Source organism: Triturus cristatus, chromosome 5_1, assembly GCF_964204655.1.
Source record: "Triturus cristatus chromosome 5_1, aTriCri1.1, whole genome shotgun sequence".
NCBI lineage: Eukaryota > Metazoa > Chordata > Amphibia > Caudata > Salamandridae > Triturus > Triturus cristatus.
In genome coordinates this window covers 451,390,834-451,412,422 of record NC_140587.1, presented here as the reverse complement: position 1 = coordinate 451,412,422, position 21,589 = coordinate 451,390,834, and the positions used below count along the sequence as shown (strand labels likewise).

General features: G+C 46.6%; 1 protein-coding gene across 1 annotated transcript in view; it reads left to right on the top strand.

The window, feature by feature from the left end:
• The window catches only part of CIBAR1 (CBY1 interacting BAR domain containing 1), a 372,093-nt gene that overhangs the window by 42,765 nt on the left and 307,739 nt on the right, over window positions 1-21,589 (top strand). Inside the window, exon 2 of the mRNA XM_085605281.1 lies at window positions 14,020-14,254. Coding sequence (XP_085461407.1) covers window positions 14,020-14,254 — 235 coding nt within the window. The remainder of the gene's footprint in view (window positions 1-14,019; window positions 14,255-21,589) is intronic.

Genomic DNA, 21,589 nt, shown 5'->3' with positions numbered 1-21,589 from the left:
CCTTTTTTGCCATTCTAATGACTAATTTAGTCAACCGGATGTTGAGCATCATGTTTTCAGGATTCATTGCTGCTATGATGGCTTGCCGGCATGATCAGGCTCCATGTTTAATCCATTCGCCCCGCAGCAAGATCCTTCTATCATTAAGAAAGGTGGGGCAAACACACACCACATGCTCAATTGATTCTGAGTGGTGCCCTCACCCCCTGCACTTGGTGTCGTAACTTGAGCGGCGCCATGCTGGCAGATGTTTTACAAAGGGCCATTCGCCCATCCTCCGTGCCATAAATCTTTTCTTCCAAAAAAGTGCATAAGTGCTTAAAAAATAAGGGTTCTCTGATCTAGGTTTGAGCTTCGCTATTCTAGTCCAGGCATGTTTTCTTTTGGACAATTGAGCCCTGTCGAAATGGAAGGACCAAAGTCGGACACCTCTTTTGATGGACAGTTTTAATGCCTGCTGGGGTGGGTTGGTGCCCCAGTGATCTACACCGTGAAGTAGTTGCAAGGAGTGTTCAAGGTAAGGTCGATGTTTTTGACTAGTTTGGCAAGCTGATATTTCTTGCCACAGAATGGCCTCTAGGTTTTCCTCACGCGAGTTGCGCAATCTGTGACAGTTTAATGCACCTGCTCCGACACCCTGATGATTCAAGAGACCAAACTCGAGCCTGATCTAGGCTGGTGATGCAGATTTCGGCAAATGCCATGCTTGTTAGAAAATTCTAGTTGTTGTTTTATTCAACATTGTAAAATTGCTCCCCAACATTATTGCTTGACCATAGGTTAAATAGTTTGTGACCTTAGCCTTCATAACTGTTAAAAGGGGAGATAGGCTAGGGCCAAGTAGCTGTCTGGAGAGTTTCATTAATGCTGCTTGAAGAGACAGTGCTTTGGCTTTAATCACTTCTTTCTGTTTTAGGAAGGATCCCTTAGAGTCCATGTAGATGCCCAAGTATTTATACGATGTCACTGTTTTTTGATATTTTTACCATTAAAAAAACAAACAAAACAACCGCCATTCTGCTGCTTCCGTTTCCCAAAGGTGATGGCCTTCGATTTTGAAAGATTTAATTCCAGGGTATTATTTGTTGTATAAGAAGGCAGCTGGTCAAGTAGTCTCTGTAAACCATCCCTCGTGTAGCTGAATAGAACAAGGTCATCTGCGTATAGCAGATTACTAATTCGGGATCCACCAAGTTGGGGGGAGTGGGAATTGACATTATTCAATCGGTGAGATAAATCTGAAAAAAAAGATTAAATAGAAGGGGGGTCAACACACATCCTTGTTTAACCCCATAGGAGGTCTGTATTTTTCTTGACACGTGCGACTCTCTCTCCCAGCTTTATGCGGATCCAAGTATTTGAGTGAAGTTGGGTTATGGACTTTAACAGGTCACTGGGTATTCCCCATTTTTGCAGTTTGTGCCATAACAGGTCCCTGGACACCCGATTGAAGGCCGCTTTAAAATCGACAAAGCAGCAGTGTAATGACATTTTTGAAGAAACTTCTTTCTCCATAAGTACAGATGAGGCAAGTAAGTTACTAGTGGTGCCTGATTTAGCCATAAAACCAGTCTGGTTAAATGGCAAACGCTGTTTTTTTAACGCCCAGGACGACAGCTCTTCCAGTAATAAGCTAGCATAATATTTACAATCTACATCTAGAAGAGCTATCATTCTGTAGTTTTTAGGATCAGCTCTCCTACCTCTTTTAAAGATAGGGTGACTTATAGCTGCTTTCCTCGACTCTGGTATGTTGTGAGTGAGCCAACAATGCAAACATAGGGGGGGCCAGATGTTCTGACCAAAGCTTAGGGTCAGCTGTAAACAGGGCCTGCTGAAGCCCATTAGGACCTGGAGCCCCGTCTGACCAGGCATTGCTGATGGTACGAGCAATATTTTGCCTCTGGCCTTCCTGGGCCGTCCGGCACTTTGGAAGCAGATCGTCTTGCTGGTTCACACTTACCATAGAGTTGGTAGCTAAAACAGAGTTGACATGTTTATTCTGCATGATTAGTGTACCGTTACTCGTTTACAGTGTGACTGGCATGAAATCCCACGGTGAATAGAGGTTCAATTGATCCCCTCAGTTGTTATGGTCTTTAAAGTGCTCTGTTAAAAAAATGGGCCCATTCAACGGGCACTGCATTGCCCGCTTACACCCAGTGTCCTCCTGTTCACAAGTGACCCACAAAACTTTGGGTTAGAATTTTTACTGGCATGTACTAGTTTCAACTAGAACTGATCAACTGCTCTTTGTTTGTCTTTATTGGTGGATATCCTAAATGCTTTTTGAGCTTGCTTATAGTTGTAAAATGCATGAACATCTCCCAGGCATTTCCTAGCGTGGCGTAGAGCAGAGTTGCGTTGGGCCTTTAGTTTTTTTTGTCTCGGTTGTGATGCTTATTTGATTAAGTATTGGTGAATTACGTGCTGAGGACGGGAATTGGCTGAGTAATTGTTGAACGAGGCAATCCCATACTTTGGTTGGAACGACATCCACTGTGCCCCATTTACCTAGGAGAACTCTACATTTATCCATTATTGAGGGGATTAAATGATCAGTCCATTTCAATCTTTTACGATTCTCTGTACAGGTGCCAGTTGCAGTGTGGCCAACTGCCGAGTTATGGGCGACTTTGAAGGATATACTTATTATTTGAGGGCGATGGTCGCTGACACCCGGTGGTGCAATGTTGAAATTCTCTATCAGGGGAAGCAATGCATTATTGCTCAGCAGAAACCCGGAAGGGCATCCCAGCCCAAACCTTTTTAACCAGGCCCATGGGTCACGGGGAGCGCAGTTTGTTGTTCTGATTCAGGGAAGGCACAATCCAGTACCTGCTAAGCTTCCCACTGGATTTTCAAGCAAATCTAGATACTCGCCCCTGTCCATGTAATGGGAGGTCAGGCCAATCAATACTAAATCTTTTACTGTTCTGTGATTTTTTTTTTTTTTAATTCTTTATTTTTTTTACATTTTATTTACTGTATACCAAAAGTATTTTATTACCATTAATTAAGAGGCTACACATTACTGATTTTAGAGAAACTTGTAATGTATTGCTTCAGCTGAATAATGAGGACATTTCTTACTGTGTTGGACTGTTCTTGAAAATTGCCGTGCGCGCATGGCAATCGGTGTCTGCTTCAGAATTTTAACAGCACATTGTCTCAGATTTTTAGATTCTTCTCTTTAGGTAGATAATGACTGATACAAAAAAATTTGCCTTTTTTTTTTTTTTACTGTTCTTTTATGGTTGTTTATTTCGCTGAATAAAGATTTTTGAATTGAATTGAAAAGAAAAGCTCCATGTTACAGCAACCATGACTAGCTTGTTAAAAGCCCTAGTCCAAATTACATTTCCCATTAACCATGTAGTTCTTGGTAATCACTAATCCATGCCGCTGCTACTGATGTAAGAAGGATCTTACTACATATTCCATCCTCTTTCCCACTACCTTAAATTAGAATTTCTTAAAATTGGACTTGGATGACCAATTGTCCGCATTCATGTTTTCCAAACGATTTTTCAATGTATAGGCCTTAGAAGCCATAGTCCCTCTGGCTGAAAGCACATCAAATATTGAGGTATCATCTCCTGCCTCTGCCGTAGTCCAGTACTCTCATCTGACAATCCTGGCAGAAGAAACTGCACCAAAAGGTTTTCGTAAGTCAATTAACAACAACTGCACGTCTGCAGGTTGGATTTCTGCTGTGATTAATTTGTTTTAAGAGGTAACCACACACAGCTTAGGCACGTCTAAAAAAATAATCAGCTGGTATTGGACTTTATTCTGGCAAATATAAAAAGTGATGCTTTCAGGATTAAATATTCTGACTGACTGGATTGAGAGGGCTCAATGGTAGTGCGTAGAGTAGCCATTTTACTCTTGATCAAGTAAAGTAGGTGATCAGTGGGTTACCCACATGTAAAGTTCCAGGTTCAGTCCGATTACATGTGATGTTTTACAAGCACGATGTGGAAACATTAGTACCTCATCTACTGGCAATGTTTCTGAATTTTGGGATTTTCATCCGCTACCCTCTACTTTATGGGAACCAGTAATTGTGGCATTGCTCAACCTAGGGAAGCTCGCACAACACTGTTACTCGTATTGCCCATTGTTAATGAATTTAAATGCTAAGAATTTTGCCAAACTAATCGTCAACTGCCAGAATCTGTTGCTACCAGATTTGGGGCGTCCAGATCAGTCGGAATTTGTTCTGTGTCGATCAGTGACTCCTAATCTGCACACTCCGTTTGCTCTTCTCCATGGTGAGAACATGGGTTCCTAACCGAGTCTTGCTAGCCCTTTCTTTTATTTTTATATTTGGATCCTTGTAGCACTCTAGGTGATGGGAGTTGCCTGGCTCCCCTGTTGCACTCAGCCAGTGCTTAATTTGTGCCAGTGTTTGCCAGGGCTCAGCACAGACACATTTCATAACCCTGGCACATCTTTATCAACATGTTTGTCTGCTTTTAAACACAGCACATCTGCAGCATGTTTCACAATTCAGTGTGCATTAATCAAACAATATCATTGCTTCCAGGCCATTGTTACAGCTTTGGGTGAGCTGAATTAGTAAAAATTGTCATATTTGTTGGAGTGTGATGGTCAGTAGGTGGGGTAGGTACTTGAAATTTGCAGCACCAGCACGGACAGTGGGTGCGCAAGTTGCTGTGACCACCAGAGAAATATCTTGGAGCCTAGCACTTACTTTTATTTTTTTTAAACAAATTAAGCACTGCACTCGGCGATCTGTTCCTTGTAGCGCACTAGGTGCTGGGAGGTACCTGGCTGTACTGTCTCCGATCTGTGGGGCTCACGGCTTTATTTAGTTTATTTTATCTGTTAATAATTAATTTTAGCATTTGCAGTCTGTAGGAAAGTAGGATCTGCTTTTATGGTTGCCCACACTTTTTGCCTGGTGCTAAGCTCTTATTGACTAGTCTGACTGGGATCCTGCTAATCAGGAACCCAGTCTATCTGCTTTCTCAATCAATCAGAGATTTGTGTAGTGTGACACTTTGGGGGGGGGGGGGGGGGGTGCAGCTGCTTGCTAATCAGTCTTACCCAAAGAACCAGGTCTTTAGGTCCTTCCTGAAGGCATTCAGAGTGGGGAAATGTCTGATGCTGAGCGGGAGCACGTTCCAGATTTTTTCCGCGATGTAGGAGTAGGCTCTCCACCCATTCTGGCTCTGCCGAAGCGAGGGGTTTGGGCCAGGGCAAGGTCGGCGGAGCGAAGGGTTCTCTTGGGTGCGTAGAAGGAGTCTCTTTCATTGAGGTACTGGGGTCCGATGTGGAGGGATTTGTAGGCGTGAGTGAGTCGCTTGAATGTCACTCTCTTCTCAATGGGGAGCCAAGGGAGGTCTCGTAGGTGCTGGGTGATGTGGTCTTGTAGTGGGATGCCTAGGATGAGTTTGGCGACTGTGTTCTGGATGGTCTGGAGTTTTCCATACAGGGATTTGTTGATTCCGGTGTAGAGCGCGTTCCCGCAGTCCAGTATGCTGGTTATGAGTGCGTGGGTGATGGTCTTTCTGGATTTGTGGGGGATCCATTTGAAGGTCTTGCGGAGGGTGTTGAAACATGCGAGAGGAGACGGTGTTGACCTGTCGGGTCATGCTGAGGGATGAGTCAAGTATGATGCCGAGGTTGTGAGCGTGGTCTGTTGGAGGGGGGTCGCTGAGGGCAGTGGGCCACCAGGTGTTGTTCCATACGGAGGGGGTGGGCCCAAGGACAAGGACTTATGTCTTCTCTGAGTTGAGCTTCAGGCAGCTGCTGTTCATCCAGTGAGTGATGTCTTTCATTCCCTAGTGTATGGTACTAAGGTACCCAGTGCATATGTACCCCAGAGGTCTCCCATGGGCTGAAGCATGCATTATGCCACCCATGGGAGACCATTCAAAATGCCATTGCAGTCTGTGTAAGCTGGTGCTAGCACCACTTCCTAAAGATATAGGATTCCTAGGGTCATTGCACTTAACCTATAAATCACCCCTACAGCAGACCTTATCAACCCTGAAGGCAGGGTGCTTGGATCTAAGTGTGAGGGTGTCCCTGCATGAGCACGACACCCCTACAGCCTACGGAGTCCATTCTCCTGGATTGCAAGTGAAGCACCCATATATATATGTATGTATGTATGTGTGTGTGTGTGTGTGTGTGTGTATATATAGATATAGAGATAGAGATAGAGATATAGATAGATAGATAGATAGATAGATAGATAGATAGATAGATAGATATAAATGCTATTTTCTCAGGAAATACTGACTAGATTTACACCAGACCTGCAAAAGGCACATCCCTGACCTGAGGACTACCTCTCTGCCAAATGTCAAGTAATTCTGTTCAGCCGTTCGGGCTGTAGCTTGGACTAAAGGTCCTATGGAAAAATGCATGGGGAAAACACGTTTTGGGACCCCCCCTTTTTCTCAGCCCCCGCTTGACGAATCCCCCCGAGACTTTCAGGGTAGGAGCGGATCGCCCCACCTATTTTGAAAATTTCGCGAGGATTCGTCAATCGGCGCCAAAGTTATTCAAAATAGAATGTTGCGGATTTCCTATGGAAACACGGTCCTAACTATAACTATCTACTGGCGACCGCCAGTAGATAATATAGAATATGGGCACCGCGTAATTACACGATGACCATCTCTAAACTGGCTATAACGAATCCTATCATGTTTGGTATCAAACATGTTGGAATCATACCCCCGACACAGTTTGAGGTATGATTCCGAGCACTGGAAGAGCCTTCAGTTAGGCTCTGTGTTCCCGGTGCCAGCCTTCTAGTCCCGGACATAACAAAATGGTTGCTGCCGACCAGAGACACAATTCTGCCCTCCTGCTGCTGAACCAAACTTTAGCAGGGAAAGGCAGAACAATAGGCATCCTGTCACAGGGAGATGTAACCACCTCCTAGACAGGATTTAGTGTATTTGGGCCAGGTGGGTGCGCTTCCCATGCCACTCAGTCTGCATTAGGGGCACATTTGGTGTCCCCATGCAATGTCCAGTTCAAACCAGCTCTGGGAGCCATTGGCTCCTGCTCTGGCGTGAATCTGGACAAAGGACATGGGCGTAACCTCCCCCTGTCCTAATCCTTTCCTTAGGGTACTTAAGGGCTTACCTGTGGGTGGGTCTCTAGATTTGTTGTGGGACTAGGTTCAGATCAGACACAACTTCTTCTTCTGTCCGGGCACTCTGGATTTCATTTGGGCTTGACTTCGTCTCCCTTCCAGTCTGCTGCATCGTCTGTGCCTGTGCACCATACATGAACCTTCCAAGGCCTGTGGGCATCAAAGACACCTGACGGAATCTCCCTTGAAGTGAAGGAGTCACTTCCCTGCATTCGCAGGCACCGCAACTAAGTTGACTGGTCTACTGATACTGAGCTCCTTTGGACTCTTAAAGGTTCTGCAACACAGGTGGTAGTTCTTTGCAGCTCTCATGGCCTGCCCTGCCCTCTTACCAAGTTTGAGGCCAGTTTCCCTCATGGGTGCTGCAATAACGGAACCCCTGAAGATCTTCGGGCTCCAAGGAGCCCCAACCTTGATCATCTCCAGTGACCAGAATCCTCAGCCACACCGCATCGTTTTGTATCGTGGCCTGCATCTTTTGGTGAGCTGCATTCTGTGAATGCTTTGGCAGAGATACTACCCCCTTATCCCATTCGCTATTAGACTTTTGTGGTCCTGGGGAACTTGAATCTACATTTTGAGGACCATCGTAGTCCTGAAGCCTCCGAGCTCATTACAGAACTAGAGGCTTTAGAATTGGTTCAGCTAGTACATGCCCCTACGCACAGTAGGGGTCACACCCTTGATAATATTTTCTCAAATAGTGCTCAGATAAAAGCCCTGCCCCCGGTACCTGTTGCATGGTTTGACCATTCCATCCTCCCATTTAAGATTATGGAACTTTGGAAGAGCTTAGGCCAGGCGACAGCATACTGTGCCTATAATGACCCGGAAATGGTCGCAACTAGCACCAGAGGCCTTTGTGGCCAAATTGGCATAGAGTACTCCTAGGCTTGAGGCCTGTCCACAGATAGCTAGCAAACAAAGTATGTCCTAGATTGCAGAAGTAGTGGATTCCTTAGCATTACTGAAACTCGATAATAGTTCCTGCCGCAATCCTTCAGTGGAATGGTTTATGGAGGAATTATTAAATCTTAAAGAGTGTATGCATTTTGAACATCTCTGGAGAAGGAACTATCAGCCTGAGGACAAAATGAGTTACTTTTAAAACACTATCACAAGCTGAACTGGAGAAAAGGTCTGGATTTTTATGTGCATAAATTTGAATCGGCCAAGGATGCTCCTAAAGAGATCTTCCGGATAGTAAAAGAGCTCACCTCTCTTGAGCGTGTTACAGCTCTGATGCCCATCGAGAACATTTATGCCACTTTTCCAGAGACCAGCAGAAACTTTAACTTCATCCCGCCCCCTGAGGATGAACTACCGCTTGAAGGGCTATTTTATTTCCAACTTTGAGAAATACTCTGCAGTTTCTCTCAATGGTTAAATTTGGTTCTCCTACAGATACCATTCCCCAAACATATTGTTACGTGGAAAGGAAGCTATTGTTCCAGTACTTCCGAATCTGATGATTTACTTCTTTTGTTCAGGGCGATTCCCAAGTTACTGGAAACATGCAGCGGTGATCCCGTTGGTGAAGAAACCTTCTCTGGACCCCACGCTCTCAGAAAACTTGAGACCAGTATCCCTGCTTCCCTTCTCTGCAAAAATAGCAGAAACATTTCTCAATCTCCAACCTACCAAATTTATTGAAGAAAAACATTTACTTCATGAGATTCAGTCCGGTTTCAGAGCTTTGTATAGCACTGAATCTGCACTACTTTTAGCATATGAATCATTAAAAATGGCGGCAGACGAAGGTAAGACGATTGCTTTGATTCTTCTGGATCTGTGTACTGCTTTTGACACGGTATCCCACGGCCTTCTTTTGGAACGGTTGTGGGATATTTGAGTCAGAGGTGGTACTTTGGAGTGGATCAAGCATTTTCTTCAAGATAGGTCCATCCAAGTTTTTCATTGTCCTTTCAAATCTGAAACCCGATCCTTGCTACATGGTGTCCCAAAGGGGTCTGCTCTAAGCCTGACGTTATTCAATGTCTATATGCGGCTTTTAGTGGACATAGTCATTAAACATGGGTTGAGGCTAGTGTCCTATGCTGATGACACCCAGCTGATTACTACGCTAGAACAGAATGAAAAAGTGGCCGCTCCTAAGCTTAGAGCTTGTTTTATTGACCTGGCCAATTGGATGAAAGTTAGCTGTCTTCCACTAAATGGAGGTAGAACTAACATTATGGTAGTTGGCAAACAACATTCTATCTGGTCTCATGTCTGGTGGCCATCTGAACTAGGTCTGACCCCCGATTCCTAAACCTAAGATCAAAAACTTAGGGGTGTGGTTTGACAACACCCTATAGTTTGCGGAACATATATCTGGTTTGGCCAGTACGTGTTTTTGTCTACTGAGGATGTTGCATTAAATTTTAGCACTGTTACCTCTGGCAGCAAACAAAATCGTCATCCAGGCGGTGATAATCTCCTGCTTAGATTACTGTAATGTCCTCTACTTAGGGGTCACGAAAGGTAGAATGAGAACGCTGCAGAGAGTACAGAGCTGCAGCCCATCTACTATTGAACATCTCAAGAAGAGCCCCGGTGGGAGTGGCTCTCGCAGATCTGCACTGGTTGCCGGTGCAGGATAGAGTATAAAAAGCTTTATGCTTTTGTCACATCGTTCTAAATGAGAAATTCCCAGCTATCTGCTCCCTTCACTTACCCATTACAGACCCATTAGGAATCTTAGATCTGCAGACACTGCTAGGCTGACTGTTCCTAAAGTGCAAAGAGCACGGTTAGGAGGTAGATAGTTTGGCTTTTTAGCAGCACAAATTTGGAACCAACTGCCGCTGGATCTTAGGATACAGCCATGAGAGGTGGCAGGAAATTAAAAACATGGTTCGTCAGGTCATCCCAGGCAGATTGGTGCGGAGGTATTCTGACGGGGTTTGGTTCTGTCAAGGAGGAAGAATTCTTAGCACGGGGACACTCCAGTTGAAGAAACCAGGCGCTTTACAAACTTCTAATCTAATCTTCTAAATGACCAGAGTCCAGAAACTGAAGTGAAGAAAAAAACTTGTCAAACAGCTTTTCCATAGTGCAGTCATCATTAGACATAGCCACTTTAGCAGTGAGATATTGTCATTTACAATTCTAATCAGGGTTCTATAGTTTCACTGACATCAAACATTGTATGCTTACAGTAACTTGGTCTGTATTGTGCCCGACATTTTTGTGTTTTTAAGTGAAATGTTATGTCACTTTAGGTGGTTCAGAAATACTAGTAGGTGCAAGAGATCGGTGGGCCCTTTCAACGGCGAACCATGCCGACAATGCATTTTTAGGCATTCGGGATGAAATCCAGGTTTCGATGAAGGTGGCCAGCTGTCCCTGTTCAGTCCCCTCTGGAAACCCTCTCAAGCGGAGGTTATTGCAGCTCGATCGATTTTTTTCGGGCTCCTCAGCTCTCCTGTGTAGTTCCTTGGTGTGGGATTGCAAGTGGGCCACTTGTTCTTTTAATTGATGGACATCATCTTCCACCATGGAGAGGCGGGACTCCGCTTCAGAAATGCGGGCTGTTGCGTTGCACAGATCTTTCTGAATGAGAGACATGTCGACGCAAACCTCTCCAATCTTCCCCTCCACCGAGGCCTGGGACGCTCCGATTGCCTGCAGGATTGCGGCCAGATCTTTACCAGGGAGAGATGGGCCTCCTACGGCCCTCCCGGGGGGTCCTGCTCGACTGTGGTCCATTTTCATTTGTGTTTGGGTGGTAGAGGATTTAGGGCCTCGATCTTTCCCCATGATCAGCAGATGGAAGGGAAAAGCGGTGCTAGGGCGTCTCTAGTTCAGTCTCACAATCGGAGATTTTCGGTCCCTTCATCTTCCCCGTGTTGCGGCTGGGCGGAAGTGCCCCAGGACTCTGGGTAAAAGGTCCGTGAATGATGGGGCCTGGAGGGCATGTGAGTGGGCAGCCCACTCAGGGGTCAAGGGTGCGGGCTCTCGGAGTTAGGAGTGACTCTCTCCCAGGGGAGAGTGGACCCGCCGAGGGCCCGAGGAAGCGGTAGAGTCTCGATGCAGCAGAGCACCAAGCCTGTAGGTCAGGGGCCACACTCAAAGTAGTGCGTGTGTGGCCCCAGCAACCCCCTGCTGCAGGATCCGGCTGGAGGTGGGGGAGACCTCAGGGTTTCAACACGGGTCCCAGCTTTAGTGCGGGGAAGGAGCGGTCCACCACCCCCTTCAGAGTCCAACTGGTAGGCCCCCGCCTCTCCAGACACTAGGGCATCCCAAGTGCTCACCGCAAACCAAAGTCGGGGGCAAAATCAAGAATCCCAATGGCCCACCAGTGGGCGCGCAAGGACCGCCTCTCCAGGAGACCCACCGGGAAGACGCCCAGGTCGCGGAAGCACTGCGGGAGACACCAGCCAGGGGGCCTTGACCCCCGCCACCCAGAGAAATGCCGCTGTGAAGTCAAACTAAGACCATCCAGGCCTGTTGCCAGGAAGTTGTTTGTAGCAGGGCCTGGGGACGAGAGCATGGGGAAGGAGAGATGTAGCAGCCCAGGACCAGGGTGTCCACTCCCAGACCGCTACGCACTGTTGCTGCACGTCATAGGCCCGCCAGATCGAGTCCCTCAGGGCCACACCCGTGGTGTACAGCTTCCCGGATCCAGCCCCCCTCCCCCGGTGGTCCAGGGGCCCTCCCACACCTGGAGGCAATCACCAAGAGCAGAGGGGGGGCATTCCACAGGTCCACCAGGTCTCATAGTTGTCCGCCCGATCAGGTGCAGTGCAGGCCCCTCGGACCCTTCTCGCTCCAGCAGAGGTTCCTCCATCTCGGGGCACAACACAGTGCCTCTGTCAGGTGTGACCCCCCAGGCAGGTCGCCAGTCACCTCCAACTGTACCCCCTTACCATCCGGTAGGATGCGCGGTCCGTATGAGCACCGACCGCCACCCCGATCTGGCTGCCGCTCCAAGCAGGGGTGTCCTCCGTTAAGAGCCCCCCCCAAGGGTCAGGGGGATGTCACAATTTCAGACCACACTCCTCGGGACCCGGTGGGCCCCCGGTGGATGGTCTCTGGACTCCTCGGAGCCCGTCGGGGATGGGCCGGGTCTGCCATTTTCAGGGACACGCTGCAGGCCGCAGATGAGGGAAATGGCTCTGGGTAGACATCCTGAGTCCGGCAGCTCCCTCGGACAGCACTGCATCTGGGGAAGGAGGTGTCATTGCCCAGATGAAATGTAAGTCGCGGATGGCGGAGGGGTCCGGAGCACTCTTAGAGTGCGAATGCCGTTTTGAAGCTCCCAGCCACGCCCCCTTGACTTCTGTGTTTAACCACACAAAGATTGTAACTTGTCTTGAATCGCAGGGTGCTCATCAGAGATTTTGAGGCAAATGTAATTTCCCAGTTTCAATGTCGGCAGATCAGGCCATTAGGCTACATCTCCTAGTGCAATAAACCAATACAAGGACAGTTGTTGCATATTTAGTGTAAGATCACTTCATAAACACCACAGGACAACGTGCACTGTATCCTTTAATAACTCACTGCAAGCCCGGAATGCGGCACTTGGGGTTGGCCTCATAGACACTGAACCTGGCACCAGTGTAAACCTGCATTTGCAATGCAATATGGTCTTGCATTACTGTAAGTTTGGGCTATTGGCGTTCCATTACTATTAGCAATGCCAATTGCTCAAACATTCAGTAATGCAAGATCTATTGTCTTGCAAATGCTTGTTTTAAGTATTTGCATTCATCAAACACATTTTACTAAATGATGATTCAGAGAAATTGTATTTTAAACTGCACCCTAGTTTAGAGAAATGCTTTTAAATGTGTAAACTTGTTAAATCATTTTACTTTGAAAGTAAAAACAAAAACAATCTCGTTTTCAAGTTTCTTTATGTATTTGGAGGTGATCCGGAAGCTTTCTGGGATCCTTGCATCAAATTACACTGGAACCATTGTCTGTAATTCAAGCTGAAGTCATAGCTCCCTGCATCTCCTTATAAGCGCTCAGCCTAACTGCATTTCTTTGGAAACTCTCATTCTAACTTAAAAGGCTTTTGCATTAGTGAATCATGTATACAAGAATGAATGGAAAAAAGTCTTGTCTTAGAGGCAGACCGTCTCCTCTTTCCAAGGGCCATACTGTGGTACTGTAAATTGGCAACCTTAAATTCTCCTGGTGCAGGGGTTTGGGCCTTCTTGTCAAGAGGACAAAATAAAGATGAAAACTTATTGTGCTTGATCCCAAACAATATGTCCATTGTGTCCAGTGATGAGAATTCCATACCTCTGGATGGCAGCTTCCAACTGTGAGACATAGATGTTAGCTACACTGGGGCAAATGTTGCCACCATTAGCTTGCCAGTAGAAATATCCTTGAAATTGAATTCTTAGTCAAGGCACTCTCAATACACTCCATGATAAAGCAAGTCAGTGTATCATAAAACCATTCATTATTATTTTGCTCCCTCACTGCAGCTTTTAAGGTGGCCATTTAGGGTATACTAGTATTGAGAACCTCAATATCTAATGTGATCAAAGCCCAGCTCTTTTACCATCGTCTAGCTTGTTTATGTCTTATCTTCCCTTTCTAGCTTCACAGCAGCACATTTTTCTGGACCGACCGGTATATGGATAAATGATTGATCTACCTTTAGGTCTCCTTCTTCTTGGGGATATTATTGGTACCTCAATCTAGAAATGTATTCAACCCCAGGTTAGAAAGGGTGGATGGCTGTGAAAGTGATGGGGCATCACTTGCAATGTATGTAGTAATAGTTGCAGAAGGATGTACCTAAAATAGTAGAAGTAAAACAATATAAGTGATAATGATTTTTAGACTGTTGCTTTTCTTTACTTGATTGTTAATATTGAAAGTAGTTATTTTCTCACATTCCATTTTAGGGACATTCAGACTAGACAAATCCAGGATGCTGTTACAAATGTGGAAAAGCATTTTGGAGATCTGTGCCAAATATTTGCTGCATATGTTCGAAAAACTGCTAGACTTCGAGACAAAGCAGATCTCCTAGTAAAAGAAGTTCACGCATTTGCAGATACAGAGACGCCAAGCTTGAAACATGGTTTGAAAAACTTTGCTGATGAACTGGCCAAACTTCAGGATTACAGACAAGCAGAGGTAAAACCAAGAAATGTGAAAACTTGTTGCAAACTGGTCTCTTTCTTAAGTGACTTGCACTTCTTTTCTGTTGGCAGAAGATTATAAAATGTGTTTAAAAAAATTAGGGGCATGTCAACTTTTAAGATTTCAGGGTGTGTGCTGCTGGTGTTTGTCATGAATTAACACATAAATGGTTAAGAGAAATTATTTTGAATTGTATATTTTTTGCATTTTGCAGGTTTTTATTTTTCTGGTTTGCAATTTGTGTAACGGTTTTGTTTCTGGTTTTCATCTTGGGTACACATGAACATTCTCACTCTTAACATCTTCAATTTTGTGTTGTTCTAGCATTACAAAATAGTGGTCTCTAAAATATGTGTGTATAGATTTTAGAAGCCTCCAAACATGTTGCAGAAAGGAATGGCTGACGGATGCTAAACTAGCGGAGACCTCGTTTCATTGAATTTTGGATATTCTGTAACCATGCATGTAGTGACCCTTATTGATGATGTTTTGTAGCTTGTGACGTTTTCCATGAAAGCTAAACCTGAAATGGGAGCCTAACAGTCATGTTAACATAGGTGTTGCACAAACCGCAGATTTGGATTTCACGTCAAAACCCTAACTAATGTCACACACCTCTTTTGCGCAACTAGGTCCTAAAAACAACTTGAACGATGTTTCACCAGTGTAATACAAAGATAAATTTGATCTTAAATGTCATTTTACAACCCAGTGTACATTTTCTGCACTTACCAGGAATCGACAAGGATTTCTGGCAGGAGTATGTGCATTTACAAGTGCAAATTCGTCCACCATGAATGTGGAGAAACATGCATTCGAAAATCCCACTCAAGGGGTAAAAAGCAGAGGTTCCAAGGTGCCTTTTTAGATCTCACCTATGCAGCGTGCATGCGCTGCACGCTGCATAGGAGAGACCTTTAGTCAATGGCACAGCTTTGACGGCCAAAACCGTACACGCGTTCCATTGCCTTCAATGGCAATGCGTGCTCGTGTGGAGATTCACTTGCGGGAGCGAGCGGCGCCATATGGTGCCGCCATATGGTCGCCATCATTGCGCCTTGCTCCTCGCTCCCGCAAGGGAATCGCGTAGGCCCTGCCATCCTCCCCATCACCATCCTCCTCCTCCTCCCCCACCCCCCCCCACCCCCCGCGGGGCGTGCGCTTGTGCTGGTCTTACTCATTGCTGTATCTGACTATATATGCATAAGTGGAATACAAACATCCAAAACGCCCGTTAAAAGTTTTTTTCCCACCCTCAGTTTTCAAAATACGTCTCCTCGTGGAAGATATCACACACCTGCAACTGGCGTTCGGGACATTAGTACAGCAAATCGGTTATTTTTGTCTTGTGGGCTTTTTTTGGTCCCAATGTCGCATGTAGTTTACTGTTCGACCAGTTGCATGCTTTAGTTGTGCCTGGGTTTTTAGTGTTTGAGGAGCGAGTGAGAGAAATGGGTTGAAAACTTGAATGTTGTAGTGGGAGCTGTGGCTAGCGGGGACTGGTGTGATCATGGGGTCTGCTTTTGTTCCACTAGCGGGACACATCACAACCTTCCACACTGCTAGAGTGTGTTAAAGTCTAGGCTGCATTGCAGGTCTTCGATCAGACTGGTGCCTTCTGTGGACACATGAGGTGGGGGAGGGTGAGCGGTCCACAGAAGCGTGCAAATCATTGGCCCCGCCTCTGGTAAGTAACATGAACTCGCGCATATTGCCATCAAAAGATCCCACTTCGTGAGGGCGCTTCTGTCGGCGCTATTGTATTTTCACTCCGCATTCAAGCATGCTGGGACTTTTACCCCCACAACAAAAAGGTAACATTAAATCTAGACCTATTAACTTTACAGCTGCTGTCCTGGTTTCCAAAGTCCGCGTATGACTCGCTGCTCCAGTACAGGATTTTTCTTTGCATTCTGGGACTCGTAGTCCCGCGATGCTGAGGTCTAACCCACATCGAGGCCAAATTCGGCCTTCTGACTGTTGGCCCGAGAGGGGCTGCCAGAATAATGCAGTTCTAAAGCTAGACCGTCTGTGGTGCAAAATCTCCGCGCATATTGGGCTAATGGTGTGGGGTTTTATCTTTACTTCACAACCCGGACGTGCACCTTGGCCAAACTACATTAGCAGAAAAGTATTCTCGATTCTGTTGCTCATAACAAGCGAGGGGTTGCTAGTCGGGTGGGGTAAGGAAAACAGCTGTATGTGTCAACCTTCCCTCAAAAATAAACCACTGACCAGCAAAGGAATACAGCTAGAGGCTTAGCATGCTGGCCAAGGTGGCAGCAGTTTGTGAAGTCACAGTATGAAAGAGCAGCGACTCACTATTCCGAGACACCTGTTTCCCACTGAAAAATGCTGTTACTCAGAGGTACAGGTTCTTTGCACCTGCCCAATTGCCTCAAGTGGTCTCTGGGACCCCTTTACAAAGGCAGAAGGTGTGTGCGTGGGGGTGGGTGGGTGGTGGTTGTGTGTGTGTGTGTGTGTGTGTGTGTGTGTGTGTGTGTACGTGTGTGTGTGTGTGTGTGTGTGTGTGTGTGTGCGTGTGTACGTGTGTGTACGTGTACACACACATACCAGATGCCCCCTCAGTATCCTGAAGGGTTAAATATTACTCACTGGGCAGCTGTGCTAACGGGAGGTGCTGGGGTGCCGAGGAGAGATGGCACGGGAAGGTATCCGGGAAGTTCTAGGATTACTCACTGGGCTTGGCCCCTGGTGGTCCGATTCTTCCTCACATAACTTCTGGGCCCAAGGGGGGTATGAACTAAGGAAGAGAATGGTGTGAAGGAAATAAGATACAGATGTGAAGGAAGAGATGGGTGTGGAGCACAGAAGGGATGGTTGAATGTGAAGGACGGAGGAGGTGGATTGAAAAAAGAAGGCGATGGTTGTGAGGAAGGAAGTCATAGGTGAAAAGTATGGAAGAGCTGGATGTCAAAGATGGATTAAAGAGAGTGGTTCCGAGGATAGATGGATGGAAGAGATGGGTGGAAAGGACAGAGAGGGTGGGTGGAAAGGACAGAGAAGAAGGGTTGAAGGAAAGAAGAGATGATGTGCAGGACGGAAGATACGGGATTGAAGAAGTGGCTGGGAAAGAACATGCATTGCACATACAATATTGAGGAGGGGACACAAATATATTGCACAGGCTTTACCGACATGCATACTCGTGAAGGTCACACTGCACAGGCACACTTTTTTTCTGTAGATATAAACCTTGCAGATACACCTAAACTTGTTGCACAGACAAATGCCTACAGGAATTGTGCAAGCACACGCACACACACACACACACACACACTTGATGCGCCTATACACGCGGAGACAGGCACATAATAGGACCGTGGTTTTCGAGATTAAAGAACGAGCTAGAAATTAAATCGATTCTGTGGTGTGTTAGCCGACAGGGAAATAGAATGAGTTCATGGGCATGTCGATCCGCTTCCATTGATAAGGTCTTGGGCAACGTTTTGTGTAGACAGCTGTTTTCTTGTAGGAATTTACCAATGAAAGGTTGCGGAATGTGCGGTTGTGTAAACAAGATCTCTTCAAGGTGCTTTGCATTTGAGGGCAACCAAGAGTACAGTAAACGAGCACTGAGCACCGCGAAAGTGATCGCAAGGGTGCCCGCGAGCGATGCCCTTAGTGAGGAAAAGATAGGAATGCCAGATGGCGCCTGCACGCGTGCACGCACGCATGAACGCAAGAGCTAGGCCAGCAAAAGCCTTTGGGAGCACCTCCAAAAAGCCCTTTACTAAATGTCTCGTAGAGGCAGCGCATGCATGCGCTGGCTCAGGCGAGACCTGTAAAGGCTTTCCCAGATGCCAAATGCACAACTTTCGAATACAAAAAGATATATATATATATATATATATATATATATATATATTTATGTGCAAGCAATGATAACACACTTGGTGAATGCAACAGTTAAATGCATGAGTAACACCGTGAATAAACAAGCAGCAAATTATATGAAATAACACTGAAGAAAAAATAATATGCTGAACGTCCTACAAGAGATCAGAAAGATATATACACACTAGATACTTTGATTACTTTGGATGTGCACCTCAACTCACTCACACATCACAAAGAAAACACCTCAAATGATCAAAGCCACTGGCCAAACATCACAATGGCTGTTGGAAATGGCCCTTTTTTCAGCGTTATCCCCAAACTTTTTGCTTCTTCCTCCTTTTTTTCCTGACCTGTTTGTGTTGGTTTTAGGACTCTGCTAATCAGTGCAAAAGTGCATATGCTCTCTGTGTAAACTGTGTTATGGATTGGTGTTTCCATGATTGGATATTTGATTTTCTTGTTTGTCCCTAGTAAAGTGCACTGAGTGTGCCAGGGCCTGTAAATCAAATGCTACTGGTGGGCCTGCAGCACTGATTGTGCCAGCCACGTGAGTAGCCCTAAAAAGGTAACTTAGACCTGCCATTGTACCTGCCATGTCGGCTTGGCCAGAGCACACACTTGCCAGTCCCTAACCTTGCCTTTTCTTACATGTCTGGCACCCCTAAGAAAGGCCCAATGTACCCCGGTGGGCAGGGTGCAGTGGATGTGAAGGGTAGGACATGCCCTGGTGTGTGTGGCATGTCCTGATAGTGAATTACAGCCTATTTCGTTTTTCACTATTGCAAGGCTACCTGTTCCCCATAGGACAGAATGGGGTGTTTGTTTATAACCTCTTTAAACATAACTGGCCCTGGGAACTAAGTGGGAAAATGAAGTTTAGTATGCCTGAACTCAGAATCTAAAGATGCATCTTTTAGTGAAGGTGATTTTTAAATTCTGTGTTTGAAAATACCACTTTTAGAAAATGGGTATTTTCTTGATCAGTCATCCTGTGTGCCTCCGTGGGAATGTGGATTGCCTGTCTTGGTTTTGGATGACAGAAGGCTGGGGAGCAGGAGTGGCTCCAGATAGTTTAGGTGGGTCAGGAAAGGGCTGAATTACCTGGGCTGCAATGGGGGAGGGGGGTGGAGATTTCCTTGCACCTCAAAGGGGCTGGTCTGCCTCTGACAATGCCGTCTCCACCTCCTGACAGGAAATCACACCAGAGAAGGCAGAACTGGTTCTGGCTGGGCACAGACACTCTCTGCTTAAGAGATCAAAGGATTTTGGGATATGAATATTGGGGCCCAAACCCCTGAACTTTAGAACTCTTTTGAATCAAGAAGACTGCCAAGAAGAAGAACTGGAGAAGCTGTGAGAAGGAACTACCACTTTGCTGAGTTGGCCTACAGTGGCTGCTTCTGTCTTGGTCAGTGAAAGGTGAACTTTCTGCAATCTACTTTTGTAAGTTTCTCCAAGGGCTTGAGATAGAGCTTGCCCCCTGTTCAAGAAGTCTCAGGAACAGCAAAGACTTCGAGCTCTTCTGACCTCAGCACTGGGGACTGTGTGTTGTGCTGCAACAGAAGAAAAGCAACCCGCCGACGTCTACAACGCCGCTGCCGACTCTGTGTCCTCAAGGCACCATAGAGTGCACCGCCGCAATGACGCACCGCGACTCTGGTCTCACCGACGACGCCTGCTGACGCTGCAACTGAGCCACTGCTCGCACTGTGACCTGTGTGCACTGCGCACCGCCTCGTTTCACAACGACGCTTTGTCACCGCAGAAGACACCGCCGCACCGCAACCCTGGTCTCACCGACGACGACTGCTGATGCTGCAATCGAGCCGCTGCTTGCACCGTGACCTGTGGGCACCGCACTCCTCACCGCCTCGCATCATGATAACGCCTTGGCCTCCCCGACGCTGCCGCTCCACGCCAAACTCAACATGGCTGCTTGCACCGTGGTTTGAGGGCACCGCTTGTAAAGTTACATGATGCACCGCCCTCATCCCGCACCGCAGACTTGGCCTACCGACGCCAGCGCCATCTACTCCAGTTCGTCAGCTGACTACAGCGCTTCAGCAACGACGGCGCTGCCACTTGCTGCGTGACCTGCCAGCACTTTGACGAGCACCGCCTTCATCTCGCACCGCAACCCTGGTCTCACTGATGACGCCATCTGACACTGCCACCGAGACGCTACTTACACCGTGACCTGAGAGCACCGCACGCCGCAACGCTGCACTTCGCACCGTAGCACACGACGCCTGCCAGCGCTCCGGACTCCAATAGAGAGGAGATCGACCTGCAATGCATGTGACTTAGAGGGCCCGACGAATCATGCACAGACCTCCGGATTCGACACCTGTGGATGCCATGTTTTCGGAAGCTCAACGAGAAGTCGCCAACGCCCTGTATTTCTAAAAGGTACTGTTTGCGGGTCTTCCCAACACCGTACCTGGCCCGTGACGCTGCGGTCAGCCAGAACTGTTTGGATTTGTTTCCTCACGACGCCGTGATAGCCCCGGACGAAGCTATCGACATCAAGGAACTGTTTTTAAAGCGCATATTGAGAACTGTGGATTTTTATATACTGTATTGTGGATTTTTGTGTTTTTTGGTCTTGTCTTAAGTATATAAAAATATTGGATATTTTTCTAAACTGGTGTGGTGTCCTTTTGTAGTGCTTACACTGTATTATTGTTGGTTATGTGCAAATGCTTTACACACTGCTTCTAAGATGAGCCTGACTGCTCGTGCCAGGCTACCAAGGGAGTGAGCAGGGGTTATTTTAAGAGTGTAACTCCCTTATCCTGACGAGTGGTGGTTTCTGCCTGGCTTTGGCACATGCCCTAGCCTGCCAAAAATCCCATTTCTAACAATAGCAAAAAAGCTCAATCACCTCAAATTATCAAATCCACTGGCCCAACATCACAATGGCAATAATCAAAACTCAACACTTTACCTGGTGCAAACACTGCATCTTAGCCCATTCCTGAATGGGGGGATTAAACGGCCGTGGTTTAGAGCCTCAGCAACCAGGGTCCCGCCGAAGTGGACGCGTCCGTCTCCGTTCAGATTCAAAAATCCCAGTTTCTAAGTCAACAACCCTCAGCTTTATAATCTCAAAACACACTAGAAGGTTCGAGAGAAACCTCGCCCCGTGCCAGAGAAATCTTACCAGAACTGGCCAGCTTCCAAGCAAGCATTCCCAGGCTGGAAGGAGTTCTCGCGTTCCCTCCTCCAATCTCGCATGTTCCAGCCTTTATCTTGACGAAGCTCATGAAAGCCTTAAACAATCTCTCACAAAACAATCCTTGAACGGAATTAACCCAAACAACTTGCAAGCGCTGCTGTGCACGAAGAAAAAGCTCAAGCAAGGCAGAGTCAAACAACAGGATGACATGAGGCCATGTCAAAGCCAATAGGAAGAACTTCATAATACTTATCAGTGTACAACACAATGCACATTTGTGTACAACTGCT